The sequence below is a fragment of the Paramisgurnus dabryanus genome, chromosome 11, assembly GCF_030506205.2.
Source record: "Paramisgurnus dabryanus chromosome 11, PD_genome_1.1, whole genome shotgun sequence".
In the NCBI taxonomy this organism is placed as follows: Eukaryota; Metazoa; Chordata; class Actinopteri; order Cypriniformes; family Cobitidae; genus Paramisgurnus; species Paramisgurnus dabryanus.
Genome location: NC_133347.1, coordinates 27,868,015 through 27,889,530, shown reverse-complemented (window position 1 = coordinate 27,889,530; position 21,516 = coordinate 27,868,015). Strand labels below are relative to the sequence as shown.

The following is a 21,516-nucleotide window of genomic DNA, read 5'->3' as shown; positions in this document are numbered from 1 at the left end:
GCGCTCAGCCTCTTGAAAAAGTGCTGCTGAGAGTCGAGAGGCTGTTTCTCTTGCGTGGGTGAGAGCACTCGCATGTATACATACGCTCTGAATACTTCTGCACCCATCCAACCCGGCTTCCTTCACTTGTTGCTGTGCGCTAAAAAAAACACCGATAATGTATGAAAGTGGACAGATTATAATAAAGCCAAAGGCTCTTGGGGTCTGACACAGGACCTGATGCGTTTTGTTTAGCCCCAGGCCTGTTAAATAAGGGAAATTAAATATTGCAGACAGTGTCTAGCGCAAATATTCATCCTGCATAAAATCCTTTATTGGAATAAGACAACCCATCTAATAAAAATAATATATAGGTGAAAACAGAAGTTATCAAATATGCAATGCATACTCGAAATGTGACTTCTGCATTTAACCCATCCCAGTGATTCGTGAACACACACACACACACACACACACACACACACACACACACACACACACACACACACACACCGGGAGCAGTGGCAGCTATCCCAGCGCCCAGGGAGCAATTAGGGTAAAATGCCTTGCTCAAGGGCACCAATGAGCAATGATTGAACAGTATAGAAGTATATACCAGAGGGACATGGGTGGATAATGAATGATAACAGTAGAAAGTTGGTTGTACCTGATGGAGTTTGACCATAACAGGCCCCGTCTTTTCTTTTTCTTCATATTTCTCCACTTTAGACTGGAGCCTCTTGTAGTCTTGAAGAGCCTGTTCCCTGCGTTTCACTGCCATGTTCAAACTTGGAAACACACTGCTGTACCTAAATTACATGCACATAAACACACAACAAAGACAGTGTGAAAATTAACATGGCAAACAACACCAAATGAGATAGGGGGCGTGTACACCAAAGCGTTTAAAAATGTAGCTGAAAACGCCAGGCGGTTGCCAACTGTGGGCACTTGCCAGCGTTTCTTCAGCTAAGGGTTTTGTTTGCTATCTGTTTTGTTTATCAGTCGCTGAACGATGCGCTGGTTGGTTGTTGTAATATTTGTCCCGCCCCTCCTGCACTGTGATTGGACGGCTGAGTAAAAAGTGACATTGAGCTGAACGTTTTAGCCAAAGTTGAAGTTGCAGACAAAACCCGCTAGTTGCGGATGTTTTTTTTTTATGAAAAACAAAAACATAAGCCGGCTACTGGCGAAAATGCCTTTGTGTACACGCCGCCATAAATGTGAATGCTAATGTAAAGCTCAATGAATGGGCAACCTGCAATATTATATACATATACAAGTCTTCATCTTATGAAACTTAACTTTACATCACATCATTTTAAACATATGTGGGTCAATGACATGACGTTAATGATTGTGTGTCTGCATGGATAAATTTAATGTAAAAGGGTTAAAATTACAAAATATATTTGCAGATTACTTGCATACATTCTCATTTTTGAGGACCAAGTCTAAAATTTCTGGTTTTATTTCAATTTAAAAGAATATTTGGGGGATAATTGCAAAAATGTCAATGTGGTATAACCAGTCAATTGGTGTAACTACTATTTTTTTTTTTAAATAAATATATTCATAAAAAGTGGAATAAAATATAATCATCTAGTTTAGTGTAATATTATTTTTTACATACATTTTTACATAATTTATCAAAGATTATTTAGAAAACAGAGCTGTTTTCAGGACAAATATTAGAAAAACTAAAATTTACATTTAGAAATAACTAATACATTTTTTTTTTATGCTTTACGCTTACATGCCATCAAGGTGGATAAAATATTTAATATTTCTTAATCTTTGGCACAATTGGCGGTTACACAATTTGACATTTTCAGGTCCATTCAGTCTTAACTTTCATAAAAATGGTGCAAATGTAATTTTTATTGTATAAAATGTACATAAATACACTGTGTGCATTAAAATAAACCTGAGGCATGCTTTTAAAACAATAAAAAAAATTCCCATCTTGCCAAATCGTTTTTGTCACTGACCCATGTATCAAGACTACTATTCACTTTTGCCTTTGATGAGATACAAATCAGCAAAGCAAAGCAAGGATTTGTCTTTAAGAAACCCCAGTATTGTTTTCTACAATATTGCACAAATGTATAATAATGTCATGAGGAGGTTCATGTAGCGCTCGCCCATTTTATCAGGATCACTTAATTACAGACACACAAATGGCAATGAGGCATTTTTCAGAGTTTTTTATTGTTTCTATTCCAAATGAAAATATAATCTCTGGGTGAGAAGCCTGGTCTCAAGAAACTAAAAATAGGAAAACTCTAAACTGTAACTAAGCAACAGAGTCGGTCGCTTCGGTTCGAGGCCTGACTGCGTTTCGACTTCGCATTGCCTGAGAGCATTGAGAACACAATACAAACATGCGTTTTGTTCTTTGTGACTACTGGAAAAAAGAGATGCTGTTTACTTTGTAAACGCTGCTGTGTTCAGAGTTGGAGGTCAGTTTTAGGGCCAAGGAGCTACAAGTGTTTGTTCTTGAAGTATTTTGGGGGTATGTGTAGAGAATCTCAGATGTATCTGCTGTAAGTTTCTGCAGTTGAAGTGAATCATGGAAAAATATAACTTAAAATAAATTGATGTGATGATAAAGTGGCCTGCTGTTAAACTGAAATGGGCAATGCAATGCAATGCATGTATCGGTAAGTTTAATTGAGGGTGTTAATTACTAAGCTTTAATAAACTGATAATTAAATTCAATTATTGCTCACATTAGCCAGATGCTTCAAGACAGTAATTATAAAAACACCACATCTACAGCATATCTAAACTCATTTTAAAGGTGATACAATTATGACTTTATAAATTAATCCATCTAAAATATATTAACAATATAAGCAGCACAATGAAAAGACTTAAACCCTTTTTACAAAGCGCATTGATTTGAGAAAAATGCACACATGCACACAATTGATCCTGGGATCGTTCCCAGGATGGAAACCTAGTAACATCGCTGTGACATTCTCCAGTGTGAACAAAAGTCAGAAATAATGCCATAATGATGTTAAAGTGATGAGACATGTGGGGCAGTCGTGGCTTTTCACTAGGGGTGTCCTCGACTAAGGATTTACATATTCGAATCAGAATTTTCGAATCTTTCCATAGTCGACCGATAGTCGAATCATCTATGTTTGTATGCATGGGTTGGGAGAGGGCCAGACCAGGTACAAATTGGTAACTTTTATTTTCTTTCACAAGCAGCACACATAAACAGCTTTCTGATAAAGTGACCAAAACTGTCTTTCAAGTAATAAACGAAGACAAAACTGACGATGCATTTATATATATATTTTTTAAGGTAAAATGTAAGGCAACATTTGTTTAATTATTCCTCATAATATTTTAAAGCCACGATATACAGAACATCACACAAAAATACATTTTGATAACTAAACCTAAAAAATAACAAAGGTGATCCTGCCTTGGAAACTCCGGCTACAATTAAGTGTTTTTATTTAATTTGGAGATAGCGCGTCAAAGCAGTCATGACCAAAAAAACCCGACAAATGAGAAATGACAAATAATTTGTGATTGTGACTGTAAATGATAAAAACTAATCTTTATATACAATTCATTAAACTGTAATTTATAACAAGAAAAACACTGAAATTAATGATTTTATAGACACTATGCGTTATTATTTAGCACAGAAATACCTGCTTGCTTGCTTTGACTTTGATCATCTCTGTATTCACTTTAGATACAGAAAGACCGGATGATATTATTTATTTCAGGAATCTCTTTGCTATAATTTGAAAGTGAAAACCGACTGACCATAATATTAAATCACAAGAAAGACAGTCGTGTCAGGCAGAAATAGGTTCGGTGCAGATACTAGTTTCCGTTTCATCACCGAAATAAAAAAAACGGCTTACCTGTTTTGTAGTTTAACTTTAAGATAGACAATATATGTTTTAAATACATTTTAAAAACTTATACTCGTCGTAAAACATCCGTTTTTTAATGTTTAGTTTGATGAACTCCTAAATATGAGACGCAGAGCACCTAACCGTTCGGCTAAATTACATGTGCAAGCATGGCCAGCACGCAATAGCGCAACATCGATACAACGAAAAGCTATCCAAACTTTACATACTTAAATTAGATCGGAATTTACGTTTATAATAAATAAAATTTTTTTAATAAAATAAGGTCAGAAGTAACAAAGTGCAGAACAAATATGCAAAATGCCTCAAGTGCACGGAAACAAAACACAAGCCAAATAGTTAAATCAGATAACCCAAAGTGATTTCTAAATAAAATAAAATATAGAAATTATTAAAAGAACGTACATAAAGACATAGTTTAATTTGCCAGCTTTGTCTTTTAAATGTCGAAACAAAGGCTTTAATAACATAGAGACCTCTTATGGACGTGAAGCCCGGTCACAGGGGTTGTTGGATTTATTAACGCATTTTAAAAATATTTATTGAAAGCTGCTACTTCACATATTATTTGCAGCATTATCATAATATGCAGTATATTAATATATTGTGAGAAAGCTGTTATATGTGAAATCAGATAATGTGTGCACCCATACGGCCAAAATTAAATGATCCTCATTTCATAACACATCAGCGACGATTCGACTATGAGATTGGTAGTCGAATCAGGCTTCTCCTATCGATGCATCGAATCTTCGACTATTCGGGGTCACCCCTACTTTTCACTTTTCATACTGTTTATTAAAGACGCAAAAGGCGAAAACCTTTTTTCATCCCACTGCACTACTTTTCATTACTTTATGTATACATGCGATAGATGGACATTTTTGAGCGTTACATGCGCATCTCATGTCTTTTGCTGCGTCTTGTGAGTTTTAAGATGCAGTGTCAAGTTAAAAGAATTTCAACTTTTGCAGCTCATAAATGTTATGTCCCGAACAGTGGACCAATCAGGAAATCCTGAAGGCGGGACAAGCGTTGTAAGGTTTTGTTTACAGTAGCAAGCTGGCATGTCAAATTCTGTTATTCCTTTATGTTTTATTTTATATATTTTGTTTTTATTTATTTTATTTAAACCAAAAAAAATTTTATAAAAAAAAATCTGTTTAAAATATGTAAACTATTGATGTTTACAAATGTTAATAATAAACAACAAGTAATTTTATGTTTTGCATTTCTTCCCCCAATGCTGCGTAAACTCCAGAAGCAAATTTCCCTATTTGCGCATATAGATTGAATACAAAGTCAATGCAATTATTCGAACAGACATGAATTCACACGATGTGAATGACACAAAATATTCATCTCACGTGGAAAGTTTGCATAACGCAAAGTTAAATCAAGCAAGTAATCTGAACCGAGGAATACGATGCTTAGCTTTCGGTGTGCACTCTGAACCAAGAGATAAACCCAAGGGCCGTACCGAAACATGAATTTTATTGATCATTACACCCCTATTAATGTGTGTGAAAGGGGCTTTATTTTAAAACAGAATATTCAACGGCACTTACAACTCTTAATTACTGTGTTGTAATAGAGCAGGACTTGATTTTACTCATAAAGATTTAATTGAATAGTTAAAATGGAAACTGGTAAGGCAAAACTAACATTAACATTGTAACGGTTTAATAGAAATAACTGTTAAAAATCAACCTTTTTTGGATCCAAAAAACAGGCACTTCATGCAAATAAAACCTAATAAAAAGGAACTAAAAAAGATTTTATAAACACCAATAAATAATATTATTGGACTAGTAATTCAACTGCTTAAACTTATAAAGGGTGTTGTAACTAGTGGTTGAAAATGTTAAAACCCTTCAAATGTGATCAATCAACTTTAGGGTAAAGTCTTTGATTTAGCCTAAAGTCAAAGTAGTAATTTAGGGTTTTCTTCATTCATACATTCAAAGTGTAAGTGAATAAAGTGATGAAGGTGAAAGTGGAGGAAAGTTAAAGAAAATAAAGAGCAGATCTCTGTTAAGACAAGCCCTAAATTGTTTCCCACAGGAAGTAGCGAAGGGAGCGGCCCAATATCGCTCTGGCTACGTCATAGGACCCAGCCCCGCAACCCACGCTCTCTCTCTATTTATAAAACAGCACCTTGGTTCAATGACTCTCTCATATCTCTCCTCTTCTTGGTATGAATGTGAAGTGTGACAACCGGATTATATAACACATAATACTAAAACACTTATTAACTCTAATTGTGATATAATTTAATGCTTCATTACTAGAGTCTTTTTCATATCAACAACACAGAAACAATTTTTTCTTCATCTTCTGTAAAAACTGTAAACAACTTTCCAAAACTGGAGATGACACCAAAAGTTCATAAAGACGCTAACATAGCATTCTCTTTTGCTTCTGTGATTAAACGATAAATTAACTGTCATAAAACTGAAATCATAGACGGACAGGTCATCACAAACTTTATTCACATTTACATGAATGTGTAAACTGGAACTAAGCGATAATCTCTGATCGGTTTCAAGCCTCATTCATTAGTTGACATTGGCAAATGACTTCAAACGTACTTCAACCCGCGATCACAAGACACTTTTTAAAAACACAATGGATGATGACGGCTCCACTTAATGCTTAAGTTTTATAATCTTGTATTTAAATATTGTATAATAATTAAGTCGGTTGTCTGCAGTATGTCTACCTTAAGTATTTAGTATGAACACAGATATTGGATACAAGTTGCTTTTAAAAGATGATGTAAGCGGGTTGTAAAGAGTATATATGAACATAATGCTCAATTCCGATTTATTGACCAAGATCTGAAGTGTAAATCCAGCTCATGATGCATTTTCTTTTAGACAAAAGGACATTTGGGACATTTCTAGGCAGCAACCTTTGACCGGTGGACCTGTAGCCAATACACATGCACAGTGAGACAGCAACCAGACACCAGTTATAAAAATGACTGATAGCTGGAGGGGCGGAGTTAACGAATGCTCCCACCCAAGCCGTCTAGCTGACATCATCAGAATAAGCCCCACAAGAGTGCGGAAGTACTTGAAGGGGTGTTCATAAGATTTGACATGACACCTTCATAATCATGACATGACACGTGTTATTAACATGAAGGAGCTTTTATGCACATTTATGACAACTGTCATTAAAGTGACACTTTGCAGTTTTTCAACCTTCATAATATATTTTCAAAACCCTTGTGATGGTACATTGACTTAAAATAGGTTGTATGACATGTCCACCATAGCCTGACGGGTTCTGTATCGCTTTTACTTGTATTTTAAACTTGGGGTTTCGGGTAGTAACCCGAGCACAAAAAAGAACTACGGCATACGTCACTTCCCACAATTCCTCAAATTTGGACGTGAGAGCGCAACTATTTATTTTCCTGATGTTTTTGTCATGACCAAAGCAGCAACTGAGAAAAAGAAACCCAAGGTTTTGTCAAAGGAGACCAGAAAGAGAAAAGGGGAGAGTGACAGAATAAAAAGAAGGACGAGGATCAATATTGGGCCAGCGTTTGCTCGCTGGCGTGAACTAAAGAAGGAGGAGGGGTTTCTGACCGATGCTGACTTGGCCCTCATGCTGTTGGACTAGTAAGTAATGTTATAATGCTTGCATATATAAGTCCTGTCTGGTGCCCGAACACAATGTTTCAACGTTAATTTTACTGAAGGCTACTTGGAGTGTGTAGAGAGACTTAGATCACGTGACACTGTGACGCCTTTGTAACCTCATGGACCTACGACACGGGCGATCTGGGTTTGATTCCCCTTAAGGCAATTTTTTTATAAACTTCAACCAAGCAACCACCGTTACAACTGGCTTGTAAACGTGAGCTACACGATCTTTTGGCTTTGAACAAAATGAAACCCATGAAATTATATTCATATGACATGCTGGAGGCACACTTTGTGACCTAAAGAGTTGTCTTCTTTTCCTTTGCGACAGTGCCGTGGCGCTTATGGAATCTAGGGGTGCTAGACATGAAAAATACATGTCTAGCACCCCCTAGTGGCCAAAAACTTCCGCGGTATGCCTTTAAGTGTCATTTGTTCAATTATGTAATTTTTAATGCGAAGACAACATTGTTTGAGATGTCTTTGTTTTGAAAACTTGACAAACCAATACATCATAACTTGTCATAAATCTGTCATAAACATGACATAGCAGAATAATGATCAAACTTAAGAAACTACCTAGCTTTGTGGGTTAACATTACATTAAACTGTCATTTAAATGTCATTAAGTGTTAATACTATGTCAAATAATTTTAAATACCTTAACAAAATCCAACAGACACGTCAAAATATTATACTTCACAATAAACTGACAACTAACAGTATTGACCCAGCACTGCATGGCTTAACCCATTATTGTTACATTTTCATTTGATTTAAGGTGTATTGGTCTCCAAATGCAAAAAATTATACATTTTAATTAGTATTATTATAATTATGTTGGCATTTACATTTTATTGCTTTCATCTAAGCTTACAAGATGTTCTTTGGGAGATTCTCAAATCATGACCATTAATCTTGTGCCAAAAAATGTGTCTAAACGAAACACGCAGTCACGGGACATGAGAGAAACAATGAACGGGTTTCAATATTGATCGGATTAAATGTATTGATCATTGAATAATTTTTCTCACAAAATAGTCAATAAAATTAACTCATATGGATTACTTTATCTGATGATGGATGGGCTTTAAACATGCGGCCTCTATTCAATGTCATTACAAAGCAAGGAAGAGCCAGGATATTATTTAATATAACTTTAAATGTGTTGGTCTGAAGAAAGGAAGTCATTTAAAAAGAGTAATTTTCTGGTAATTGTCATTTTTGGCTGAACCATAACTTATACGTCCTGCAAGTGCTTTTTACTAACACACCAAATCACCATATCACAAGTGCAGAAATGCATAAACAAACCATTCACACCTATTTTAAAAACACCCATCTTAAAAAAGCCATTTCTACATGTAACTCCAATGATAACATGTTGGCCTGTAATTGATCTATAAGATGAACGGGTCAGTCTGACTAGAGGACGGCCCGTCTGACTAGGCAAAACCCAAACAGACAGTCCCTTTTTTGATGTTTCACTAAATGTCCACAGGGCTGCATACACTCGCGCTCCACCTCGCTGTATAATTTAACACCCGTCTGGTCTGGCTGCAGGCGTGGAGGCCGCTTGACAGACAAAAATGACAGAAATAACAGCTGGACTGATTCGCAGTCACACACACCAGCCAAACCAGAGTCTGGACAGGGTGACCGCTGCAGCCACCTCGTGCTGCTGTCAGCGGGGCAGCGTGACGGTCCTTCATTTCAGAAGTTCAACCGGTTGACCCTGCTGTAGGGTGTAATCTGCATGCATTGTGCAGCATCATGCCTGAGAACTCTATTATTATAACAAATCTTTGACTCAGCCCTGCATCTATTTTTACAAAACATTTTAAACACAGCATCTTTTGCATTAGACACTGTATTTTTTAATTTTCGAAAAAATGCAAGAGGCACTTGCCCAAGCACAACATGCGGTCATGATACTACTAGGGTGTTTTGGGTTGTCACTACAGCATCTCAATGCAACTCCTAAAGCCGAATGTTACTAGGGTCGCCCGCATGATGTCATTTTCGCCATAAGGAGGGTCCCCGGTCGGACCCGCGAGTTGTCCTTCACGCGACGCTAAGCAGCACTTCTCGCCCCGTATGCGACCTCTGAATGTTTCTGCAGTTCCACAAAACATCAAGAGGTGTGAGTGTATGCGTATATGTGTTTCGTCTTGTGCAGCACCGGGCAGACTGGGTGCAGGGTTTCCCGCAGAAAATGTGTTAGTTAAGGTGGTAGGGTTGGGCGGGTGAACGGGGCCTGGCAATCAAAGAGGCGGGGCATACGCGCCATGATGAAAATGTTTATATTTTTATTTAAAACACTCAAATAAAACTTAATTTTGAAGAAATTATGACAGAAAATGAACACACCCTCTAACAGGAATAGCTGCGTGGTGAAGTGAAACTAAAGGGTTAATAAACACAAACTAAAGCAGCTGTTGTAGAACGTCTGGCGAACAATGATAGATAGCGCAAAAATTGTAAAAACTGATTATTTCCCACTATTAATAACATTATCTTAAAGGATTGTAACTACTGTAGCATGTAAATAATGCACATAAATAATGCAAGAGCGCTCAACAATTATATTGAATCAACAGGCACGTGGAACCTAGCTAGCAGGTTGCTCAAACAACAAAATCACCAGCTAACTTACTTTAAATTTGCAAGTAATATAAACTAATACAATAACAGGCTTAAATAAACCCAAAACATCTCCGAGAGGCCTTTTTTTGGACGACCTAGTTAAGGCGGTAGGGTTTCCCAGCTTAGGCGGGCCGCCCGAACTGCAAAGTGCTGCAGGAAACCTTGGGGTGCGGTGCTGGTGGTTTGTCTGACTGCGATTAATTGCGTTAAATTATTTTAACGCGTTAATGGTTATTAATTAAGCATATGCTTTAACACTGACAGTCATAGTTTATTTATAACCCAACATGTGTTTTGTCCAATATTAACCCAACAGAATTTAGACTTAACATGCAAACTGTCGTAGTTCATAAAGTTTGTAATAAAATTGTTTCCTTACAAAATTGTTTCACATCAGAAGACATTTAATAACTGCATGGATTAAATTCTTAATAAATGGATGCACTTTCTGGAGTGTTAAACATGGGGCACTATCCAATGTCATTATAAAGCTGCATAGCTTTTATATAATTCAGCTGTGTTTGACAAAGAAAAAAGTCATATAAATATGGCCTAATTGTAATTTTTGGGTGAACTATACCTTAAAGTGCCAATGTAAAATGAACATTAGCAAGTTGCAACATTAGCAACAGCTCCTCAAAAAAAGAAAAGAAAAGAAATTCAGCGTTTTGTCAATAAAGGCTTCAGTCAACCACATCTAAACAGCCACCCCCTAATGCATATCGCCCAGCAGATATAATGGAGTGCTACTCATTCAATTCAAAACCGTTGCTGACTTCTGTTATTGTAGACAAAATACACACACACTCACCTGGTTCAGAAATGAGTTATCACATTAAGATATCCGACAGATGTCTGAAGCCATTAAAGTTTCAACAGCCTTTCAGACAGATCACATTATAAATACTTTCATCCTATGAACACTGGGAGAACAACGAGACAGAAACGAGAAATGTTGAGCTATTCATGCACTAATGGAATCTTGTCTTTCATGGTATCTTGGCTTATTTTTGATTAATTGGGTTTTAGTTCAGATGAAAACAAAGACGGTATGTTTTAAGGATTGAGGATGTAGTGATGGTTAAAAGAACTTTGTTAAAAGCCAAGTAAGACATTTGTGTATTTGTCAATCTCACTAAGAAATGTCTGCGGGAATATTTCATCCCATAATTGAAAGAAAAAATATTTTGCTTAAAAATAATGCAAATTTTTTAAACCTTTAAGGTTTTTAATAATTAAAGCAAAATTTGGCCCTAAAATCTTATTGCATACATGCATATTTTTATTTGTTTTATGTTTTTGTGATACAATTTTATTAAGTAGACATACATTTTGTTTAAGACAATGAATGATATGGAGTACAAATAACCAAGTGCATTTAATCCAATTAAAGTGACCTAGCATGTAAAACCTAGCTAGATTTTCTACATAAATCTTCCTATATAGTGTAAAGAACATTGTGTCAAAATATAACCTTGATATCTTTAATATTGACTGATTAAGGCACGTCAAATAACAAACTAACGACAATAACATTTTTATATATATTTACGGTAGGAAATTTACAAAATATCTTGATATAATATAATAGAGATGCTCCGGTCAGGATTTTTGCACCCGATACCAAGTACAAATTTCTTTTGGTCATGAACGGCAGATACCAATGGCCAAAACTGATTCTTCAAGCATATATATGAAAGCTCTTTGAGGACTGTAACAGTTAAAAAAAATAAAAAATAACACAGATGTTGCCTTAATGAAAATAAAACACTGTACAGTCTTCAGTGTATGAATTAAATAAAGATACATTCTTATAAAGTAAAACAGTTCTTCAGTCATGAGCAGTGATTTTCTCTTTAATATTATTGACAAATAAATTAGTTAACAATAATTCATGTGTTTAGCGCCACCCCAAGGAGCCATAAAGTAATAGCGCTGGGAAATCTATTTAGGGCATCTTGTTTATTAATTTATGTATCGATATTTAAAGCCAGCGTTTCGATTCTTGTATCGCCAGGAGGCAGCCAATCGATACATCGCCATAACGATATATTGTTCCACCCCTACACTGAAAAAAATGATTCATTGAATTTAATAAAAAATTTCAAGGTAAGTGGTTGCAATCAATTTATTTAATCTACATTTAAACAAAAGTTTTATATTTTATTTTACTTTACTAATATTTTTTGTTTAAAAGTAGCTTAAATAAATTGATTGCAACCACTTACCTTAAAAAAATGTATTAAATTCAAGGATTCATTTTTTTCAGTATAATGCATGCTGTACGTGTTGTTTGATGTGATGTGATGACGCGTCACAGTGCATGTTAGGACTGGAGCGCGTCCTCATAGAGTATACACATATCTCTGTAAAAGCAGAGAAAGAAATCCAAATTTGCAGGTTGCACATAAGCAACAGGTTGTAAAGATGCTCGCACTGCGTAAAAATTGTCTCAAATTGCACTCGCATTCAGGAGCCCTAAAAAGTAAATATAGAAAGATTATTAATTTAATGTGATGATCGGCCGATACCGATAATTTCGACTCATGCAATGTATTTCTGTTTATTTCTACCAATGCGATTTACGCTTTATATTCACATATATGGTCCGAGCTGTGTGATTGAGTAGAGGTGGAGACTAAATTGCATATTCATAGATAGAATATACTAAATGAGGGAATTACATTTAAGCAGTTTTAAAGCATGTAGAAATTACAGTCACGGGAAAAACTTTTACATATGCTATTATGATGCTAAAAGATTAGTTTTAAGTGATAAATAAATGATCAACTACAGGGAGACTTTAATTATCATAAAAACAATGTAACAACACAGGTGAAATGGTGATAAAACCTGACTAAATTATTTCCTGTAAAAAAAAATGTGGAAGAAAAAGTTTCCTTCATATAGGGCATATGACCAGAATAGTCTTTATTCCAATCAGTGCTGATACAACAGCAAGAAAACATATTGAATAGTTTGTGTAAGAGAAACGGTCAACCAATGGTTTGTGTGTACTTGTGTGTGTGTTGCGCTTTGCTGTTTAAGGTCTCTCCTGTGCTTACTGTGTGTGTGTGTGTGTGTGTGTGTGTGTGTGTGTGTGTGTGTGTGTGTGTGTGTGTGTGTGTGTGTGTGTGTGTGTTTCTGGGCCTGAGGCCACAGTAAGAGCCTACACACACGTCCGCCACACACCCACCACCCAACGGAAATGAGAACCATTCCATCCTGCCACCAAACACACACACACACACACACACACACACACACACACACAATCAGAAGATACTTTCTATCCATCTTCACACACACACACACACTGTATGGCTTCACCAGAGTGCCATGAGACCAAAACCTCTCTGTGGTAAAGCATACAGTAGTAAAACCAAATATAATTATTTCTAATATAAGCGACGACAGATCAGCAAACCTTCAGAAAATAAAGTATTTGCAGTGAAAATTCCACTCAAGAACCCACACACACACACAAACAACACGCATATAGAGAGGCGTTTTTTAGGAGTGTCTGCACCCACTCCTCTTCCCAGTCACTTGTTAAGGACACTGCTTCCTGTTCCGGCTCCTCCCACGAGGGGACAGAAACATGGAATAGCACTCATGGGGGCGAGAGAGGAGTGGAGGGGCGGACAGCCAAATAAACTTTCCTCCAGACGCACTCATTCATTCAGGACAGACCTGCAGCCGTCAGATCATTTCTCATATAAACGCTCTTTGATTTTAATGTGCGCAGCTGAAAGGAAGTCTGCTGAAGTAAATGAGAGTTGTTAACACACCTTCTCAATATTAATTAATTGCAGCGGCCTGGCTGCCTTTTTATGCAATAAACATCAGTTAATTTAGTCAAGCCGAAACTAAATAGTACAGGAGTTTTTTTCCTGCCGAGCACACGCAGATTGATTCCAGGTGTTTAAAGACAATAACGTGACTCCAGCCAGCATTCATAACTAACTTAAGACACATAATAATTTCAATGCAACATTGATTCAAAAGGCATAATTACTTCCACTCCAGGTCAAATCAGCAGATGTCCATTGGAAGATATCATCTCAGCTGAAAACTATGTGATGTTCATTCAAAAAAAAAAAAAGATATAATAGATGTCTATTTCAAAACCTAGCACTCTACAATAAGCAGAAACTCGTAAATAAAGTAATCCTTATGTCAAACGCACAAGAGACTGCAACACTTGAAGAGTTTTACATATGTTGCATATATATATAAAAAATTCCCATCTCAATGCATTCCAGGATTGCATTCCCTGCAGAAAAGTGTAATGTCACCTTTGGCTTTAAATGTTTGATCTTGAAGTCCCACTGTGGGGAAAATCAGGTTTTATTGTTGTTTATTTGTCAAATGTGGTCTTTACAGTATAATGTTTTAAGTCAAGCCATGTGCAAATTTGGTTTTCATCGTCACAAACGTGTTGAACGAGAGGATCAGTAGTTCGAGTTATAGATATTATGTATGGATGCCAGGCTTGTGCACAATTCAGAATTGAATTGAGAATGACTCCTAAATTCCAATTCAATTCCTGAATTGATGTCAAAAACAGGATCTAGAATTACAATTCGAATTTGAATTAAAGGAAGCAAAATTGCAATTCAATAGAAATTCAAAGAAATTCATATACATATTATACAGTAAGTAAAGTGTTAAAAATGAAGCTTTCAGTTTATGTCATTACATATTCTATAAATTATATTCGTGTGAACTACTTGTACAGATTACATTAACAGGAAATGTTTTCCCCCAGCAATTAATGTTAAAATCTCTAGACACATAACAAATAATTAAGTTAGTTAAGTTAATGATGGAACATGACTTCATTTCCCAGAATGCTTTACTTAAACCAAGTATTTAAAATGGTTGCCAAACAATTTTCCAAAGTAACTTTCATAACACTGAATGTGTGTGAGATTCGAATTTCTTTGAATTGCCATGAATTTAATTCCACTTCCTGTCATTCCAATTCAACTTCCTGTAGGGCGGAGTCAATTCAATTTAATAATATAATATATATATATATATATATATATATATATATATATATATATATATATATATATATATATATATATATATATATATATATATATATATATATATATATATATATATATATAGGTGGAGACTAATTTGCATATTTATATCTATGTTCAAAGATGTGCAATTGAGAAGAGGCGGGACTAATTTGCATATTCATAGATCCACATATACTAAATGAGGCAAGGTTGTAGTTACATTTAAGCTTTTTAAAGCATGAAGAATTTACTGTGACATGTCAAAGTTTTATGTGTGCTATAACAATGCTCAAAGATGTGTTTTAACCATAAACTTTACAAAATATGGACGTAGTGTTCGTGACGTCACTCAAGTGGCCACTCCCTTAATTATTCAAAACTTTAAGGCTTAATTTAATTTAGACAGATGAGTTAGAAACAAAATTCACCCCCTCACAGTTGTCATGAAGGGCAAAATTTGCTATATAGACCAAAAATACTTTTTGTAGCAGGCTTGCAGAAGCCAGAATGGCACTGTACTCACTTTTTCAAAGGGTCGATCACTGTCTTCTGAATCTGATTGACCTGAATGAAGACAAAAAACAAAAATCATAATCATTAACATTTATGCATGTGGCAAATGCTTTTATTCAAAGCCAAATATGGCGCATTTAACCTATACATTTTTATCAGAATGTGTGCTCCCTGGAGATTGAACCCTAACCTTTGAATTGGTAGTCTAATGCTCTATCACTTGAGCTACAGAAACATGCATATAAAAAGAATCATCCAAATGACAAGCATCAAAACAAGTTATATGGATCATTAAGTTGAACACAACAAACAAATAAAAATAAATAACCAAAAAACTTTTGGGTGAAGCTAATTAGGAACAGGATACAACATAGCCCCCACATTAACAACATCATCAGCTGTCCCACCCAATACAAAGAGCGTTGTGCGATGAAGCAGGGAGAAAAAGTTTGTGACGTCTTCTTTTTAATGTACTCCTGGCCTGAGGAAAGCGAGAAATACGTGAATATTAATTGAGCAGTGAATACAAAAGGTTGGAATCATCGAGGGACTACACATGAAAGCACAGCCCCAGCTGGGGTTGAAAACGCTGAAAAGGGTGGGCTGCTGTACAAGATGAAAGTTCACTGCAAACAAACATTTTTAACAATAACAGTTTATATTCCCTCCGTTCTTCTATGTGGTGTCAGGGCTGGAGAGAAGACAAGAGGAGGAGGTAAAGGAGGGGTGTTTGAGTTAACTGGGTGTAAATGAACGTCGCATTGCCGCCTCAAGTCCCAAAACCAAAGTCTTAAAGTTGCCCACACAATTAAAATCTTAAACTTGCAACAAAGCATTTACATTGCAGATCTGAGACGTCAATAGGATGTGGTTGGCAGACACAATACTAACTTAACCTTGCAAACAGTGCAAGTAATGAGCAAACAGAGAATGTTAAAACGAGAATGTAAAGAGTAAAGCCGACGCGAGCTGACAGACCCATCAGAGCATTGTAACTTATGGAGCTAATTAACATCTCACTCGTTATTGAGAGCGGAGTCAGTCACAGACAGCAAACATAACTCAACTTGAGAAGAGAATGATTCATTACAGTTGAGCTAACCATCGTTCAAATAAAGTCTTTAATCCAACAAGTCAAAATAGTAGTAAGAACAAAAAAAAAAGTTTGCTCGAGTAGCTGCCATTGCAGATATCAGAAATCGTCAAACATAATCATTATAAATATTCTTTATTATCATGAAAATACCTGAAAATGTTTGAAGAACCGCGATACGCGATTACGCAATACGCGATTGAGAGCGATTGAGAGAATAAGAATACATAAAGACAAGTGTCCACAGGCAGAAAAGATATTTTGGTGACAGAGGGAGAAGCACTGGCCCGATCGGGCCAGTCACAATACTGTTTACTGGCCCAAACATATCTCATGCTGGCCTGGGCCACCGGGCAGTCCTTTATGTTGGGCCCTGACACAATACAGAAAATGGCCCCAATACTGAACTTTGGGGTACACCATATAATGTTGGGTGGAATAAAATAAATTAATGAAAAACTTTACATCTGTCATTTTTTCAGTTAAATAAGGAGATAAATGTAGAGTTAAAGCAAACAACAGGTCAAAGAAAGAGAGAAAGAGATAAGCTATAAAGTTACCCTTGAAAATATACAGCAGACAGTGGGAATGCAGTGATAGACTGTGCTCTCATTATATGGTATATACTTGCCTAAGGCATACACTAGCTCTAGTGTGTGAATCAGGGGCCAGAGATCAACCATACACATACACACAAAATGCATACAAACCCTGAAAAAAATCAATATTCCTTACCACTATCATGGCTGCTAGTTATTACCATTGAAAGCTTTACAGGCCTTAAAACAGTTCAAACATTATTTGACACAGTCAATACACAGTGCAGGTTTAGAATGAAGTTAGTTTTTATGAAAACATTCTGTATATCTGTATCCACCCTTGGGCAATCCATTTTTACTCAAAATAGAGTAAGGAAGTCTGTTTAGTTATCTTTAGCTGCCCTAAGTTTGATATGGTTGGTAACCGTGACTAAACCTTTCAATTCGGGAAAAACAGGGGAATTTGTTGCATGTTTGGTGCCTGATTCATGGAAGTCTCATTAACTATTCAAGCATCCCAGGGTGGTAATTCACACCAGCACACTGCAAAATGCAGAGCTTAAAAATCAGCTGTGCTAACATCTCTCGTCGCCCACGGATAGTGCAGCATTCGCTGCCAAGTACCCATACAGTAGAGTATGAGAAAACGGTGCTCGGGCGAAGAGGAGAGAGCTGTGGAAAGCATTTGGCTTTGGTTAAACTGACAGAGGGGTCAGCGAAGAGCAAGGATATTTGCATCAGGCTTCAATCTGCTATTTCTGAGATTTGCCGAACTGTGGACCGTTTTACTAGAGGCACTTGTGGTATATTTTGCCCTGGTAGGCTTGTGCACGAGTGCATATCTATGACATGTTTGAATGAGTAACTGCTAATGGCTTTAAATATAATTTTTTTTTTTTGTAAAAAAATCTGTAGTACAATGATAGCTTTTTCTTAGGGCTACCAGGGAAATAAATTGCATTATTAAAATGGAAACCATCTAGTAAAACATATATATAAAAAATCATATTTAAGATGAAACACATGACATTTTCTAAAGTACAAATGTTACGATAGATTCATTGACTCGTAATTGGCAACATGAGATGTCCTAGAAGTACTCCCACAGGAGAGTCCCCATCAAAAGACCATGGGCTCTATCTTACACCCGGCGCAATACAGCGCAATGCGCGACGCAAGTGTCTTTTGCTAGTTTCCACCCTGTGCAATGATAATTTTCATGTTAAGCGCCACGTTGTTTAATTAGCAAATGCATTTGCGCCCATTTTTGCACCCATGGGCGTTCTGTTGTAAAAACGAGGTGTGTTCAGGCGCATTGTTGGCGTGTCGCTATTTTGAGGCAACTAAAATAGACTACGCCATTGACCAACAAAAACCTGCTCTAAAGTCTAAAGTCAATGGCGCAATATGTTTTTTCTTATTTAAAAAGCGTATTAGTAATATGCGCCTATAAATGGAACGACAACGCGGGTTTGCTTATCACATACATGAATGCGCAGCAGCACAAAAACGCTTTTAAATATGAAAGATTAAAGGATTTAATGTAAAAGATTATTATTGAGTCTCTTGGACATAAATGAGGACCGATTATGAGACGTTAAAAGGCACAAAGAGCTGCTTCACCTGCAGCCTGATATTGGATAGCCATACATTAAAAGCAATTAAAAGCCTGCTTTTTTACTTCCATGACTAAAAGAAAATGGGTTTTAAAGGTTTTAATTAAAAAAATAACAATTTCAATACAAGTGAAAAACAAAACAATTATTTAACATTAATCTTAAATTGGGCTCTTCTTCCTCCGCTTAGTTTTTCAGTTTACAAAGTCCATCATCTAAATAGGGATAAGACATAGCGCCAGCGCAACTGGCTTTTTTTTTTTTTTGAAGGGGATGAGAGCTGAGACTCTTATTGGTTTATTGTACGTTACTCCCATTACTCATTAAAAAAAAAGGACCAACCCTTTTCGACCATGCGCTCGGTGCACAAACCATTTTTCCCGTCGTTAAATTAGTAAAAGTGGATTCGGACACGCCCATTTAGACGTTGCGCTGTACGCTTTAGACAATGGGCTTAGATCGTTAAAATAGGACCCCTAAGGTTGTTTGTACTTAAAAAGTCTAGTAATCCTGACCAGAGTATGTGAGCGGAGTGGAGTGGAAAGAATTTGCGCTCCGCGCTCAAAGCATTTCATAATTACTCCGCTCAAGCTCCGCTCTGGGTATACAATTTTACGCTCCTCGCTCACTCCCCGCGCCGTCCTTACTTACGTATCACTCCGTTTTCGCTCTACGGCAAATTTTTATTTAAAAAAAAAAAAACAACAACAACGAATATGCAGTACTAAGAGAAGAACATCATATACTTTATTGGAATTTGAAACAGAAGCTAATATTAGCCGAAATTTGGCTATTATTTAGCTCACTTTTAAACAAAGCAAAACAAAAAATGTGTTGAAATTAAATAAATTATTAATAAAATAAATAATCAAACGAAAAACATTACATTAAATCAAAGAAAGAAATCACAAACTGAAATATTAATTTAAACAAATAGCCAAACGAAAAAATATAGGGCTACTGCCTTCACTTTATGCCAACTTTTATAGGCTATTAATTACAGAACTATTCTGAACAAAACAAATGCTGGCTGGTTGAACATATTTTTTATTTTATACGCAGTTATTAACTGAAGAACATCACATACTGAAATAGTTAATATTAGCCCAAATTAAGCTATGAAAAACGAGCTTTTGCCGAGTCGCAGGTAAAAGTCGCAGGTGCCCCTCCCACTCCGCACCGCTCACATACTCTGATCCTGACTAAACATTACTTAAAAAAAGGTATTTTGGATCCATAACTTAAACAACATTTATTTCACTGCTAAAAACAATGTTATTTTGTGTATTTGGTATAATACAATGTGTTTGCGTGGTTTATGGTAAAAAAAATTAATTTCCACATACCGTACATTTTTGTAGCTCCAGATTTCACGCTCTCCCTGAAAAGCTCAGTGTCTCTGATTGGCCAGCTAGTCTGTACGTTGTGATTGGTCTAAATACCTCTGACGTCAGCCGGAAATGTGACGCCCCTTACCATGTTTGAAAGATTGGCGCACAATGCAGTGCTAACAGGAATTAAACTTACAGGCCGAAGCTAGAGGAATTATGTTAATGTCAGTCTTGTCTACATCACCAATAACAGGAAGTAAACTGTTGCCTACAATCCGTGTGTTTGTTGTAGTCCAAGAAAAGAGATTTACGATAACTCGCGTCATCATTTACTTTGGGGTTTGTACCTTTTGCATATCGTTAACATGTACTTACACACCTACACACCAAAGAAAAGTAAAATCGTAAATCGGACTATTGGTGCTCTTTAACAATCTTGGTTCATTGAACTTTTTAACGTACAAAACCCAAACTAAAAAAAAAGTAAATTTTTATTTACTCAAGCCTTTGCACCTGAAAATGTTTGTATTATTTACGCTGGATCAAAGAATAACAACGTATGGTATATATAAATAGTTGTTAATAAAATTTCTTCAAGTTTTACACTCTTTGTAGAATTATTAATGCTGCTTGTTGTAAATTGTAGTTTTTTGTGATTTCACCAATGGGGGACCCATTACCCAATCGAATTGAGGGAACGGGTTTACTCAATCAAATGAGTTCAGTCAACTTATTAGGGTTTTCAGTGCAGGTGTAACTACAGAATAATGCTGAAAAATCAATCAAGCAACAAATAATTTCTTGTGCTACTGCAATATTTCTTTCAAACAACATGTGTCAGGTTTACAACTCATCTCTAAAGCCATGCTCTGCTTTGACCTCCACAAGTTTAGCATTGTACGTTGGGTCATGGAAGTACCATTTTACAAGGTTGCTGGGTAGAAAGTGTTTTAAATTTCTCAAAAGAACAATTATTTTCTTCAAATGTGATAGCGATGCGCAACTCAATGAAACTAGATATGCACACGATTAGTCTCTCTTCCGTCTTGCGTTGATCTTTGCATTATTGCTGCCCACGTTATGACACATCATGAGAATTGTTCGGGAATCAATGGTTGTGCTCAGAAAGGTCAAAGCCAAAAAGGCTCCAAATGTTAACACTGTTTGAACTTCGAGCATCGCTAAAGCGATGTAAC

At 36.2% G+C, this 21,516-nt stretch overlaps 1 protein-coding gene across 1 annotated transcript in view; it reads right to left on the bottom strand.

Moving 5' to 3' along the window:
- The window catches only part of bin3 (bridging integrator 3), a 78,766-nt gene that overhangs the window by 18,217 nt on the left and 39,033 nt on the right, over positions 1–21,516 (bottom strand). Inside the window, exons 6-7 of the mRNA XM_065247673.2 lie at positions 15,752–15,792; positions 647–788 (exon numbers count right to left, since the gene is read on the bottom strand). Of these exons, the coding sequence (XP_065103745.1) occupies positions 647–788; positions 15,752–15,792 (183 nt within the window). The remainder of the gene's footprint in view (positions 1–646; positions 789–15,751; positions 15,793–21,516) is intronic.